Source organism: Mastomys coucha, unplaced genomic scaffold, assembly GCF_008632895.1.
Source record: "Mastomys coucha isolate ucsf_1 unplaced genomic scaffold, UCSF_Mcou_1 pScaffold5, whole genome shotgun sequence".
NCBI lineage: Eukaryota > Metazoa > Chordata > Mammalia > Rodentia > Muridae > Mastomys > Mastomys coucha.
The window spans coordinates 97704254-97718867 of NW_022196911.1; the positions used below are offsets into that span (position 1 = coordinate 97704254).

The 14614-nt window shown below is 47.1% G+C and overlaps 1 protein-coding gene across 2 annotated transcripts in view; it reads left to right on the forward strand.

Moving 5' to 3' along the window:
- The window catches only part of Rdm1 (RAD52 motif containing 1), a 10632-nt gene extending 3676 nt beyond the window's left edge, over nt 1-6956 (forward strand). Inside the window, exons 5-7 of one of the 2 annotated variants that reach the window (XM_031353668.1) lie at nt 2428-2530; nt 3345-3426; nt 6528-6956. In XM_031353668.1, coding sequence (XP_031209528.1) covers nt 2428-2530; nt 3345-3426; nt 6528-6626 — 284 coding nt within the window. In that variant the 3' untranslated portion in view covers nt 6627-6956. Of the gene's footprint in view, nt 1-6; nt 1555-2427; nt 2531-3340; nt 3427-6527 lie in introns of those variants that run through there. The other variant, XR_004113545.1, reaches the window with a different exon arrangement.
- Nucleotides 6957-14614: the final 7658 nt, after the last annotated feature.

Consider the following 14614-nt stretch of genomic DNA (forward strand, 5'->3'; position numbering starts at 1 on the left):
CTGGCCTCAAACTCAGAAATCTGCCTGCCTCTGCCTCCCAAGTGCTAGGATTAAAGGCATGCGCCACCCTCGCCCTGCCTGGGTTCTTTATCTTAGTCTTCAATTATCTCAGCAAATCCTGCTCTAGGATGGGAGAAATGGTTCAGTATTTAAGCCTGTGATTTTGTTGTAAAGGACCTGGATTCTATCCAGCACTCAGTTCAGGTGGCTGAAACACCTGTCTACAGATCCAGCAGGCTCTGACACCTCTCTTGTGTACACAGGACAGACTTACAGACTCATCATCTATTGTTATCTAAACAGAGCCATAAACTTCTGCATAGACAGACTCAATCCTCTGCCTGCTAATGGAATGCTGGGAACAGATAAAAGGCCACTGTGAAAAGGTCCTCCAGTTGATGTGGAGGGTTTTTTGTTTTGTTTTGTTTTCTAGACTCTATGGTCCTCAGTAGGAGAGGGCCAGTTCAGAGGCAAGGGTGTTAGTGGTGGAGTAGAGTAGGCTCCTGAGGCTGCTGGATCGATAACGCCCACTGTGGGTTCATTACCAGACCCATGCCCAGCCCTGTTCCATCACCCAAACTTGCTCAGAAGGATTCCAGCCCTGAGCCCCAGCAGATGGGGTCCGCAGGGTGTAATAGCTCCAGCCTGTCAATTTGAAATTGGCAGTGAGATGAGACTTGTACCCACTCCTCATTCGAATCCCATGGTACCAGGAACTTCTTGGAATGCATTGGGCCTATAAAATAACCGGCCCTATCATATACCTTGCAGCAGCTCCTGGTGCTCTACAATCCTTTAGCTGTGCAAATAATTATCTAAGAATGAGCCACAAATGTGCTTCCTTTTTAAACAAAGATCAGTTGTTTTCTGTTTAAATATTTACTTGGGTTTTTTTTTTTTGAACTTTTATTGGTTCTTTATAAATTTCACATCACCAACCCCAATTCTACTCATTCCTTTCCTGCCTCCACCCTTGCAACCTCTCCTCCAACAGAGAAAAACAAAAATCTCATTGTCACAGTGTGTCCCGCAGTCTACTCTTTTGTCCACTCTTCTTTGCTTGCAAATGTTCATTGCAATGAATCATTGGTCTGGTTTGAGACCTCTGGCTTCTGCTACACTATCAGTACTGGAAGCTCAATGGGACTCCTCTCAGATATCCTGTTGCTACATAGTGTGATGGAGATGGTGCAGCCTTGGATCTGTAAGACGGGCCCCTTCATGTGCTCCAGCCGTTCATAGATGGGATAGATGTTGGAGTGGATCTGGGCCTGAGAGGTATCTGAGTTGGTCAGCCTGACAGCTCTCCTGCACCCACACCACTGGTGTGGCCAGCAAGGGGCAGAGCCATCTAGCTCTGCTCTCCTGCCCTTGGTGCTGGCTCATCCTCACCCATGCCATTAGGGTCAGCTATACTGTGGTATAGCTATAGGGTCAGCTACACTGTGCTGCCCAGGCAAGGTGCAGGGCCCCGCTCTCCTGAGTGCTGCAGCAGGTCAGAACTGGGTCGGCTCTCCCTCCGTCATGACCCCAGGGCCAGCTCTCCTACTCGATGTAAGTAGCAAGGGGTGAGGGTGGGAGAGGGCATCTCTCCTTTGCGCACACAGCTACATGGCAGACAGGTTGAGGAGCCAGCTCTCCACAACCTGGTCACCAGGGTCAGTTCTACCATGCTGCCAGATGAGGTTCAGGGCCTTATACTTACTTATTTGGTTTTTTGGTTTTTTGGTTTTTTTTTTTGTTGTTGTTTTGAAACAGCCCTGTATAGCCCTGGTTGTCCTGGAACTCACTCTGTAGACCAGGCTGGCCTCGAACTCAGAAATCCTCCTGCCCCTGCCTCTGCCTCCCAAGTGCTGGAATTAAAGGCACGCGCCATCACTGCCCGGCTAATTACTCATTTTTTATTTTGTATGTATGGTATATTTGTGTGTAGTATGTGTAAATGTATGTGTGTGCACATAGTTCATATGCCTGTGTGTGTCAGCCCAGAAGCCAGAAGAGGGCATTGGGCATGTTCTTCTCTCTCTGTTTCTTCTTTTGAGGCAGGGTGTTTCCCTGACCTGGAGTTTGCCTCTTTTTGGCCAGCTAGAAGATAACAGCCCCACTGTCTCAGCCTGGCTCACTGCTGGGTGTGTGGACAGACACACAGCAATGCCCCACTGTCTCAGCCTGGCTCACTGCTGGGTGTGTGGACAGACACACAGCAATGCCCACTGTCTCAGCCTGGCTCACTGCTGGGTGTGTGGACAGACACACAGCAATGCCCACTGTGTCAGCCTGGCTCACTGCTGGGTCTGTGGACACGCACACAGCAATGCCCAAGCTGTTATCCACAAGCTTCTACAGCAAACACTGAGCCCCTCTTCAGGCCCTCTTCACTCAGCCCCTCTTCAGGTCTTTGCAATCCTTCTGTTTGCTTGGACCCAGGACAGGCATCGTTTCTTACAAAGAGGAAGACAGCTCAGAAGCTCGCCTTCCAGGCAGCTCTGTCGGAAGCCTTCCAAAAGCTGACCATCGTGGTGCTGGATGAGTGTTCCTAACTGTCCTGAGTGTCTGGGTCTCAGTGAGCAGAAAGCTATTTTAAAATACTAATCATGCCAGTCTACATAGTGGTGCATGCCTTTAATCTCAGCACTGGGGAAGCAGAGGCAGGTGCATCTCTGAAAAAAAAAAAAAAAAAAAAGAGAAGAAAAGAAAGAATCCAGTGCTCTCCTGGCTTGAATTCGCTTTGTCTAACACACCTCAGTCTTCAGCCATTTGTATGTTTTTTAAAATATCTAATTTCTTGTTATTACCTTAATTCTGCCTCTATTATACCAAAATTGTATAGACTAAACATATTTACTAAAACATATTTTTTTTTTTGAGGTAGGGTCCAGTAGCTCACTATGTAGACCAGGCTAGCCTCGAACTCACAGAGACCCACCTGTGTGTATCTCCTGAGTACACCACTGTGCCTGACCCTGCTCATGCATTCTTTAAGCACATGTTTCTATTAATAACAGCAGTGTGGGATGTGACATTTCTAGAACTATCTCTTCTTTGGGTTTTAGAAACAGTAAGTGCAGGGCTGGAGAGATAGCTTAGTGATTAATAGCACTGACTGCTCTTCCAGAGGTCCTGAGTTCAATTCCCAGCAACCACCTGGTGGCTCACAGCTATCTGTAATGGGATCTGATGCCCTCTTCTGGTGTATTTGAAGACAGTAACAGTGTACTTACATAAAACAAATAAATAAATCTTAAAAAAAGAAAAAAGAAACAGAAGACGTTCATTGGGTGTGATTGTGGGACATGGGAAGTTTGAGAGTGTGAGCAACTCTGAGCTTTCTGTCTCTCAGAAAGTGGCAGGATCGCAGTGGAGTACAGACCTACAGAAGAGGATCTAGATGCCAGGAGTGAAGAAGAACTGCAGAATTTAATCCAGGTACGTGGTGACCAAAGCCTGAGGTTTCTGGAGCTGAGGTGGCCAAGACCAAGCTGAGAACTGAGGTTCAGTTCTGAACCTGCTGAGACCTGCCAGCAGGTTCTGGAAGACTGCACTTCCATTAGCATTCTTAAGGAACTTCAGACTTGGGTTGGTGAGATGGCTTGGTGGTTTAAGAGCACTGACTGCTCTTCCTGGGTTCAATTCCCAGCACCCACATGGTGGCTTACAACCATCTATGGAGGTCTGATGCCCTCTTCTGTCTTGCAGGTGTACTTGCAGCAGAACACTCATACATTAAATAAAATTAAAAAAAAAAAAAAAGGAGACACAGACTTGAAGTGTTTTGAAGTGCAGACCATTTGAGGAGCTTTTCCTGGACTCCTGTCCCCTTGCTTGGAGTTTGGAGAGAGCTGAGGTCCCTGAGAGTGTGACTGTGACTGTGGCCCCTGGATGGGTGGGAGGTTCCTGAAGCCTTAGCAAAGGCTGCCTATGCAGAGATCTTTCTAGAACTTCCTCAAAGGAGCCTAAGAGGACAAGGAACTGGGCAGTTCTCTGATATGCAATGACCAGAGAAGCTGTTCTCTCTCTGATACGGTGTGTTATCTAAATCCTGCATTCCCCCTTCTCTCCAGAGGGCAATTTTGTCAAAGACCTTCCTATAAATCAGTTACATGAAAGGTTTTGGGGGGTGGGGGTGGTGCATGCCTTTAATCCCAGCACTTGGGAGGCAGAGGCAGGCGGATTTCTGAGTTTGAGGCCATCCTGGGCTACAGAGTGAGTGAAAAAACAAAAACAAAGACAAAACAAAAGTGTGGGGCCGAGGGCTGGAGAGATGGCTCAGTGGTTAAGAGCACTGACTGCTCTTCTAGAGGTCCTGAGTTCAATTCCCAGCAACCACATGGTGGCTCATAACCATCTGTAATGGGATCTGATGCCCTCTTCTGGTGTGTCTGAAGACAGCTACAGTGTACTCATATACATATAATAAATAAGTAAATAAATAATTTTTTTTTTTTTTTTGTGAGACAGGGTTTCTCTGTGTAGCCCTGGCTGTCCTGGTAGTTGTCCCCTGTAGTCTTTGTACTTGGATACCATACTCTTAAGGTTTTTCTATTAAGTTATGGCTGATACACACTCCATTTTAGAATATTTTTGTTTGGTTGGTTTGTTTTGTTCCAAGACAGAATCTCACTATATAATTATAACTGTCCTGGAATTCACTATGCAGACCATGTTAGCCTCAAACTCACAGAGCACCCTCTGCCTCTGCTCCCAGTGCTGGGATAAAAGGCTTGTGCTACTATGCTCAACATGGTGGTTTGTTTTTGAGGCAGGGTCTTAAGTAGCCTAGGCTGGCCTTGAACTTTGGTTCCCGTATTATACCCTCCAGAATATTGAACTTACAAGGTATGCACTGCCAAATGTGGTTTAGTGCCTCATACATACTGGGTGGTAGTTGGAATGAGAAAGGCCCCCAGAGGCTCATATATTTGCACGCTGAGTCAGTCCCCTAACCTTTAAGGATTAGGAATCGTGACTTGTTGGAGAAAAGATGTCACTAGGATTGGACTTGGAGATTCAAAAGCCGACAACAGGCCCAGAGGCTCGCTCTGCCTGCCTGTTTGTAGATCAGAATGTAGCGCTCAGCTACTTCTCTAGCCCCATGCCTACCTTATGTGCCACCCTGCTCCCTCCCATGCTAATAAACAAGCTCTCTAAGCACTTAAATGCCTTCTTAGAGCTGCGTTGGTGTCTCTTCCCAGCAATAGAACAGTGACTAAGACACGAGGTGTACACACTACCATGTGAGCTACATCCCCAGTGAAACTTTTCCTACTTTCAAGAGGTCCAGCTTTTGCCCTGTGTGGAGGAGCATACCTTCAATTTCAACACTCAGGAGGCAGAGGCAGGTGGAGCTCTGTGAGTTTAAGGCCAGTGTAGTCTTTATAACGAGTCTCCAGTCAGCCAGGACTACACAGTGAGACTCTGTCTCTAAGACAAGTCCAGCTTGGGGTTGGAAAGATGGTTCAGTGGTTAAGAGCATTGGCTGCTTTTCCAGAGGACCCGGGTTCAATTCCCAGCACCCACATGGCAGCTCACACCTATCTGTAACTCCAGTTCCAGGGCTGCTGACACCCTCTCACAGACATGCATGCAGACAAAACACCAGTGGACATGTGTGTGTGTGTGTGTATGTGTGTGTGGATGGATAGATAGAGAGAGATGGATAAGCTCTGAGTATGAGAGGAAGGAAGTCAGCAGTAGACTCACTCACACATAGGGGACTATTACAATAAGTTCCATTTTAAAACTACTACACGTAAGGACACTGGTATGTGTGGTTATATGCACAGGAGTGGAGATGCCCTAAGAAGCCAGAGGCATCAGATCCATTGAAGCTAGAGTTACAGGTGAGTCCTGGGAACTGAACTTGGATCTTCTGGAATCTGATGCTCTTGACGGATGAGCCATCTCTCCAGCCCAAGATGAAGGCCTTTTTTTTTTTTTTCAACTCACAATAAAGACTGTGAAATCGGCCAGGCAGTGGTGGCGCACACCTTTAATCCCAGCGCTTGGGAGGCAGAGGCAGGCGGATTTCTGAGTTTGAGGCCAACCTGGTCTACAGAATGAGTTCCAGGACAGCCAGGGCTACACAGAGAAACCCTGTCTTAAAAAAACAACAACAAAAAAAAAGATTATAAAATCGGCTCTGAAGGAGGTCAGCTAGTTGGCTTCTCTGTACCAGTCTAGTGTGTAAGGAGAATCCCGTGTGTGGCAGTAGCTATCTATGCCATGAGTGAAGGTAGAGTACAAGTGTTTCCCCAGAGTGTTTTCCCAATTCACAGCTGTGAGTAAGGAAACAATACCAAATGGTGAGGGGAAACACCATTGGGGGATTTTAGGCAGGGGCTCTACCACTGAGCCACACCCCAGCCCCTCACTGGGAGATTCTAGGCAGGGACTCTACTACTGAGCCATGCCCCAGCTCCTCACTGGGGGACTCGAGGCAGGGGCTCTGTCACTGAGTATGTCCTCAGTGACTCTAGTGGAACACAACCTGTATTGTCTCAACATCCTGATGGGCCTTCATCTTGCAGGTCAGCTGCTCTTCTTGGAGTCAGCCCAGCCAAAGAGAGGAAGAATGTCTCTCGGATTTCCTGGAGGAGGAAGACCTGAAGCCCTGTGAACTGCACTAGCAGCTCTGACTGTCAGAGGACCTGCTGTCTGACTTGGATGGGAAGTCCTGCCTGTTGGGAGCTAAGGCATGGCCACCCGACCCTCTGCCCCTCGACTAGCCTGAGAACTGCCTGACATTCACCTGGGTTGAAACATCCTGTGCCTGTTTACCAAGAGGTAGTATACCAAGACCTTCTGAAAAGAACTAGGAAATGTTCTGGACCCCCTGCCAGCATCTGCCGAATGGACAACCCTGGAGTGAACCCATTGTTCCCTGCCCCTCCCTTTTTCCACTTTTGTGAAGTATATATTGAGCAGTTTGCTCTAAGTAAAGTAGACCTTGACAAACCTTTGCATGGTCTCTCTCTCTCTCTCTCTCTCTCTCTCTCTCTCTCGCCCATTCTTCCCCACAGGCATGGTCCCCCTTGACCCCATGAATAACTGAACCCCCCGCAGGTGGGGATACCTGCCTTTCCAAACAGTGGGTTGCTGGTATCCCTAAACACCCAAGTGTGAGGCCTAGAGCTTGCTGGGCTATGTAGGAGAGCGCCTTGGGAGAGGTTCTAAAGGCTTGAGCCCTGCCACTGTAGTGGGGAAAGGTTCCCCACGCAGGACGGAACCGTGTCCCATCAGAATAAAGGCTGCCTAATGCCACGCACACTCGTCTACTCCAGTCACATCCAAAATATCGGGGATAAAATCCTGATTAAGGATAAGAGGCAATAAGGATCCAAAAGGAGTTCTGTGCCTCCTGGATATTCAGACAGTCGCTGGTATCTCTTAACTCAGCCGTGTTCCAGATCAGTCTTTCCAATTGTCAACACGCCCTCATATTTAGGCATAAAGGTACCCCAAGAAATGATTCATAAAAGGCTAAGATTGGGCATTGTTTCCTAGCCAACACAATATTTCCAACTATCCTAAGTTAATACCTAGATTTCTATAACTTGGAATTTCTCTCAGGGAATCTGCCTCTCCAGACCTAGCAACAGAGGTCAAGCACATTCCTTAGGGCAATAGATAGTTCACAATAGTTAGAACTGTTTTATATACTAGAGAGTAATCGAAGGGCTTCCACTCAAGGACATTAGCTAGAAGTGTTAGGTCAGAACCTCTTAGTTATTGCCTCCAGCAGAACCAGAGAATTAGTATAGGAATACCAAATTAGCCCCAGCAGGGAGGGGCACCATTGCTCTTCCGCCAGCTTCACAACTGGATACGTGATCTTGGTCAGTAAGATCACTGACTTTGATGTAGCGGTCACCTGCCTACGTGAGTGACTCTTGTCATCTGCCCTGCTTTCTGTATGCTACTTAAGCCTGCTTGTCACTTTGTATAAGCAGAAGGACTTGGACTCGCATGCAGGACTTGCACTAGAACTTAGATGGGCTAGGACTCAGATTCATGTAATCCGCAGTCCCCCGGGGCCCAGAGCACTTGGGCCCGGGGGATGCAGCACCAGTTCAGAGGAGATAGCTACTGCTTCAGACCCAGTATGTTTTAGGTAGCCTCAGATGTACCTTAACTGCTGAGCTGCCAGATTTACCATCTCTCTTTTGCAATGACTGTAAAAGTCTGATGCCATTTTTAAGAAATACATTCAGAACCTGTACTTCATGTGTCGTCTCTGCCATCATTTCTTCACCTACACCTTGTCGACCTGACTAGGACCCCCGTTTCTCCAGAGGGTTGAGGGAGGCCCAGATCAGCCAGCCTGCGGCAGCCTAACAAAGGTGTCTTGTAAATACTGTGTGGTTTGGGTCCCTGACTTCAGGGAGTTTCAGTAAGGGTTAGGGTCTACTAGTAAGGCTGTGTCTTGAAGGTCCAGCCTAATCCACTTTGTCCTGTGAGCCCCGAGCAGAAAGGGGATGTCCCTAAGGAGAAACAGCACCTGGCTGTTTTTCATATGTTATTCAGTGTGTGTGTATGTGCACACATGTACACACACACACACACACACACACACGTGTCAGTCAGAATTGGTTCTCTACTTTGACTGGGATCTTGAGTCCACTCCTCCCTCCTAGATGTTCACCCCATCTAAGGAGTTCACGACAGTTTGCTTTTAAACCAGAATTCCAATTCCTCTGGGGAGCTACACCCTGAATCGAGTCAGTTGGCTGCTCCACCTCTGAAGGTGCCCTACTAGCTGACTCAGCTCCTGAGAGTCCTAAAGGAGGTTCCAGTGCTAGAGGGCCATCAAAATATGGCTCTGCCCTCCCATTCTCCACACCAAGGATCCAGACTGTTGGTCTAGATCAGTTGAGATAACCAGCCATGTAAAACATTTGCTCCCCTTCTAGGTAGCTAATCTGAGAGTTCCTTCTAGGTAGTGAGAGGTTAAAATTAAAATTTTCAAACTGTACTGTGAGAACTTAGCCATTAGTTGAACTCAATGGGAGACCGGCTCCCAGAACCTAAAAACAATGGGAGGCCAGTTCCCAAGAACCCAGAAACAAGGGAACCAAGACGACTTGGCCCAAGAATTCATAAACAACCTGGCCCAAAACAATTGCCAGGTGGCTAGCCCGCTCCTAGACCCTAGCAGGAGCCAGCACCAATCAGAAACCACCCCGTACCTTCCCCTTTCCCCAGTCTTCCCTTTTGCCCCAGCAACTGCACAGAAATAAAAAGCTGCTTAAGACCTTGCTCGGGGGCCAGACTTCGAGGGATATGAGTCTCGCCCCAGCTAGCTGGAATAAAAAGCCTCTTGCAGATTGCATCAAGTCTGTGTCTTGGTGGTGTGTGGGGTCGTCACTCCTGGGATTTGAGTGTGGGGGTTCCTCCAGGAATCTCACAGTAGCTAATCTGAGAGTTCAACGGAAGCACAGGTTATTGTTTCAGCTGGAAGCTGAAGAAGGATCTAGCTTAGCAATGATAACTGCTAAGGTCGAACTCCAAACCAATGGATCCAAGATGAGTATCAACAGTGCTGCTTATGGCCTGGAGAGCTGGCGCAGTGGTTAAGAGTGCTTGTTCTATCAAAGGACCAGAGGTTTGGTTCTCGGCACTCACATGGAGGCTCAGCATTTCTGTAGGTACCATGCATGCCATGCATAGGGCAAACAGACATTTATGTAGGCAGAGCACTCATACACATAAAATAAAATGAATCTTAAAAAACCCAGAGTCTGCAGGGCTATGGTAGTGCATGCCTTTAATCCTAGCACTTGGGAGGCAGAGGCAGGTGGATTTCTGAGTTCGAGACCAGCCTGGTCTACAGAGTGAGTTCTAGGACAGCCAGGGCTACACAGAGAAACCCTGTCTCAAAAAACCAACCAAACAAACAAAAAACTACCTGGAGTCAGTGATGGGTTTTGAGTCGCGGCAGGAAGCGTCTGCAGACACCAGGCCCAGGCAGTTTCATGTATAAGAGGTTTAATTGGAAGTGGGGTAGGGGGTAACAGCGCAAGAAGGGAGAGGGGAGAGAGAGAAGAGAGAGAGAAAGATGGAGGAAAGTACCCATTATATATATGTCGTGACGTAGTAATGCAGGTAAAGGTGGAAGCTGAACCCAATGGATTCTGGGAATATGGTGGCCGTTGCCCTGGCGACAGGCCTGTGGACCCGCCCACATATCTGCCACAGGCAGGTTCTGGATGCTAACAGTCAGTATTCTGCTAGCAGCCTTCAGATGAAGCTCTTCCTGCACCATGCCTACCTGGATGCTGCCACGTTCTTGCCTTGATGATAATGACCTGATCCTCTGAACCTGTGAGCTGGCCCCAATTAAATGTTGTCTGTAGCGGTCCAGCAGCCATGGGCACACTGGGTTTACCTGAAAGGGGGCTGGAAATAAGGTAAGGGGGCAAGAGAAGGATGTAGGCAAGACAAAAGAGTTCTGATCAAGGCTCAAATTTTAATAATATGTTTTGGGTATATAAAGGAAAAAAAAAAAACCACAAAACCCATCCCCTTCAGATGGAGTATGTTGTAGCAGCAAGGTCATCACAGGCAACTAAAACATCAAAGTTCCTGCCCTGCAGGAACCTGCCCTGCAGCCAAGACAGATGTCTCTCTCCAGGTTGATTAGACCTGTCATGGCGCAGGGCAGTGGTGGCACACGCTCGGTCTACAGAGTGAGTTCCAGGACAGCTAGGGCTATACAGAGAAACCCTGTCTCGAAAAACAAAAACAAACAAACAAACAAAAAACAAAAAACAAAAAAAAAAGAAAGAAAAAGAAAAGAAAAAACAAAAAACTCTAAACAACAAAAAACAGCGCTTCTTTTTAAAAATGTGCCTTATGTATGAGCATGTGTCCATGGAGCCAGAAGATGACATCAGATGCCCTGAGCTGGATTTATAGGCAGTTGTGAGCCAGCTGACCTAAGAGGGTTGGGAACCCAACTCTGGTCACCTGACAGGGCAGCAGTGCCTTTAACTGCAGAGCCTTCTTCCCAGAGTGCCCCTAACCCCCTCCCCCAAAACACACACATTTTAGGAAATGTTCTCCGGTAGCCTGCCATCTCCTTCCCAAGCGCTAGGCTTAAAGGCATGCATCACTGCTGACCAGCTAGATCTTGTCCCCAGGTTTAACAAAATTGTTGTTTATGCAAGGTCATATAGGTGGTAAGGACAGTGGCTGTTTCTGATTCTGTAAACAAAAGCTTGTTTTGCTCAAGATGACTTCCTTGCACCAAGAGGGAACGTAACTTTGTGTTCTTTGTCTTTATAAACCCCTGGCGGCTGTGGGTGGAGCCACATTGACAAAACCTGTCACTAATATATGAATACAAACCTCTTTGTTACATTTTATTCACCATCAAAGACTGGTGAATCTCTGAACTACCCTAGACCCATAACAGCCTAGGGCGGTCTCTTTTTTCCTGGTTTTTGTTGTTGTTGTTGTTTATTAGAAACAAAGATGGTTATTAGGAAGGGTAAAGATTGGGGCTAAAGAGCCTGGAGTCAGACGCACCAGATCTAGGATGGCCTTGAAGGAGTCCTGCCTCCTCCGGCAGGTTTATACAACCACTCTGATTGGGTCTCAGCCACTAGGGGCCCCTGGTCCCCACGAGACCCCTCTATTGCCTGCTGACACACTCTCCACTAGAAATAGTTGATGTAAAAACCACAACTCTCAGGGAGCCGGCAGAGGTCCTGAGATTAACAGCAGCCACACACATGATGGAACACAGTCATCTGTAGAGCTACAGTGTACTCATACACATAAAAATGAAATAAAATAAATCTTAAAAAAAAAACAAACAAACAAACCACAACTCTCGCATGGGCGGTTGTGGCCCATGCCTTTGCCTTTAATCCCAGCACTTAGGAGGCAGAGGCAGGCAGATTTCTGAATTTGAGGCCGGCTTGATCTACAGAGTGAGTTCCAAGACAGCCAGGGCTACACAGAGAAACCCTGCCTTGAAAAACCAAAAAAAAAAAAAAAAAAAAAAAAAAAAAAAAAAAACCAAACCAAACCAACTTGCATCTTGCAGGAAGCTCCTTAAGCAGGAAGGTAAACAACTCAAAATAGCTACAGGAAGTTAGTGAAACAGACCAGATTCCCTAGGCTTCTCCCTGATAGAGTAAACAAACTCAGGTAAGAGGAACCTGAGCTGCAAGAGAAAACCAGCAAAGACTTTCAGACCGGAAGAGCTGCGTAGAGGAGGTTTAGTCCAACGGGGAGTCAGGCGCCTGAAAGGAATACTCTGTTGAGCTGCCCGCAGGCTTCCCAGCTTTGTGACCTGTCACCCATGCTGGCGTGGTCCTTGGTGATGAAGCTGTCTGGAGTCACTTCTCCTGTAAGTAACCTCCGAACTCAGGGTTTATCCCTTGGTCTTCGGTGGTATCTGTATGTTGGTCTGTTGTGGGTTCTCTACCTGGCGTGGGAGGACCTGTGTGTCGCCTTTCCCCGAGACAAGCTTTGTCCGACCACAGCCACCATGCCTAGCTCCCCCTAATACGTTCTCAGCCTGTGGGTTGTGACATCTTGCAGGTAGAATGACCTTTTTCCAGGGGTCACCTAGATCATCCTGCTTGTCAGGATCATAGGAGAATTGTTTACATTGTGATTCATAGCAGTAGCAAAATTACAATTGTAAAGTAGCAACAAAAATAATATGGTTGGGGGGGGTCAGTACAACATGAACTGTATTAAAGGGTCACAGCATTAAGAAGGGCGAGAACCACTGCGGTGATATGTATTTAAGCCTTTCTGCATGTTTGGACTTACTTCGTTTTTAACATACATCTGTCTCTTACTTCCCCACCCTCCCTTTTCTCATCTCTGTCCCCACTCATGTTTTTTTTTTCAAATTTATTTATGTGTATGAGTACACTGTAGCTATACAGATGGCCATGAGCCATCATGTGTGTGGCTGCTGTTGAACTCAGTACCTCTGCCGGCCCGCTACGGCCCAATTTATTGCAGCTGTCTTCAGACACACCAGAAGAGGGCATCCGATCTCATTACAAGTGGTTATGAGCCACCATGTAGTAGCTGGGATCCAAACTCGGGACCTTCGGAAGAGCAGTCAGTGCTCTTACCCACTGAGCCATCTCGCCAGCCCCCCACTCATGTTCTATTGTCATGTCTAACATATATGTGTATTTGTATATCCCTATGAAGTATAGGGAACCCAGGTAAAAGGAAATATTTATATGCGTGGCGTCATTCGGTTAATGTAATTATCAAAATCCATTCTGGTGCAAACAGCTAAGTGATTAAGGTTGAAAACAGTTACCTTGTACACACAAAGCATTTTCTTCATCTGAGACTGAAGATAGACCATAACTTAGCTGTTGTGCATGGGCTGTAAGAAGCACTAATGTAAGTGTCTCCGTGGTGTGTTGACCTTGAGTAAGCACCCAGTATAGCTGGGCTATGTGGAAGCGCTCTTGTTAGTTTGAATAAACGTCAATACTGGTTCCATACTGGCTGGGCTGCTTTGCATTTCCAGCAGCTCTGTATAAGACATCTAAGACTTTTGGATATCTTCCTTCTTGTTTGTTTTTTATTTCATCTTTTTGTTGTTTGGAGTCTCTGTGCATACGCAGGTAGCCCAGAACTCTGTGTAGACCAGCTGGCCTACATCTCACAGACATACCTGTCTCTGCCTCCCTAGTGCTTCGAGTACAAGTGTGAGCCAGTTTGCCCAGCTCTTTGTCTTCTTTGAAAAAAATAAAAGTTTTGCTTGTTCTTAGTGTGTATGTACATGCATGGTGTGTGAAGGTGAGTACTCTTAGGCCGAGTATGAAGCCCTAAGGAAAGTTGGTGGGGTACGTTAATTCCATTTACACTGGAGAGCGAGCGGTTGCCTTCACATCTGTTCTGTCTGGAAACCCAAAGCCTGCCTTGCCCTGTGTTCCTTTTCCTTTACAGTAGCCATAGCGACTTATTGCAGAACCTAGGCAGGCCTGTCAAGTTGACTGCTTACAGTAACAGGTGTCTGCCACTGTGCAGCCTTAAGTGTCATTTGTTTGATTGAGAGTGTCTCACTATGTAGTCCTAAAGTGGCCTACAAGTTCCACCTTCCTCTACTGGATTTAAAGAATTAAGGCCCCCCCCTTGTTACTTCCCCCCCAAAAATTCGGCCCAGAGTAGTTATTCCGTTTTTTACTTTTTTATTTATTTATTTATTGGTTTTTCGAGACAGGGTTTCTCTGTATAGCCCTGACTGTCCTGGAACTCACTCTGTAGAGCAGGCTGGCCTCCAACTCAGAAATCCGTCTGCCTCTGCCTCCCAAGTGCTGGGATTAAAGGCTTGCGCCACCACCACCCGCAGGATTTTGATTTTTTTAACTTATTTTTATTTATTGTTTTTTTCGAAACACGGTTTTTCCATGTAGCCTTGGCTGTTCATGAACTCCCTCTGTTGTGCAGATTGGCCTGGAACTTAGGAGTTCCTCCAAAGGTGTGCCTGCTTTTGCTTCCCCAGTGGTGCGATTAACACAGCCCAGTTTATTAGGCTTTTAAGAAGGAACTCGGATTTTGGGGCAGGCTGAGGCAGGAGGATCACAGGGAAATCTCACATCAGTCAGTCCGGGCTTCCTAGGCCAGA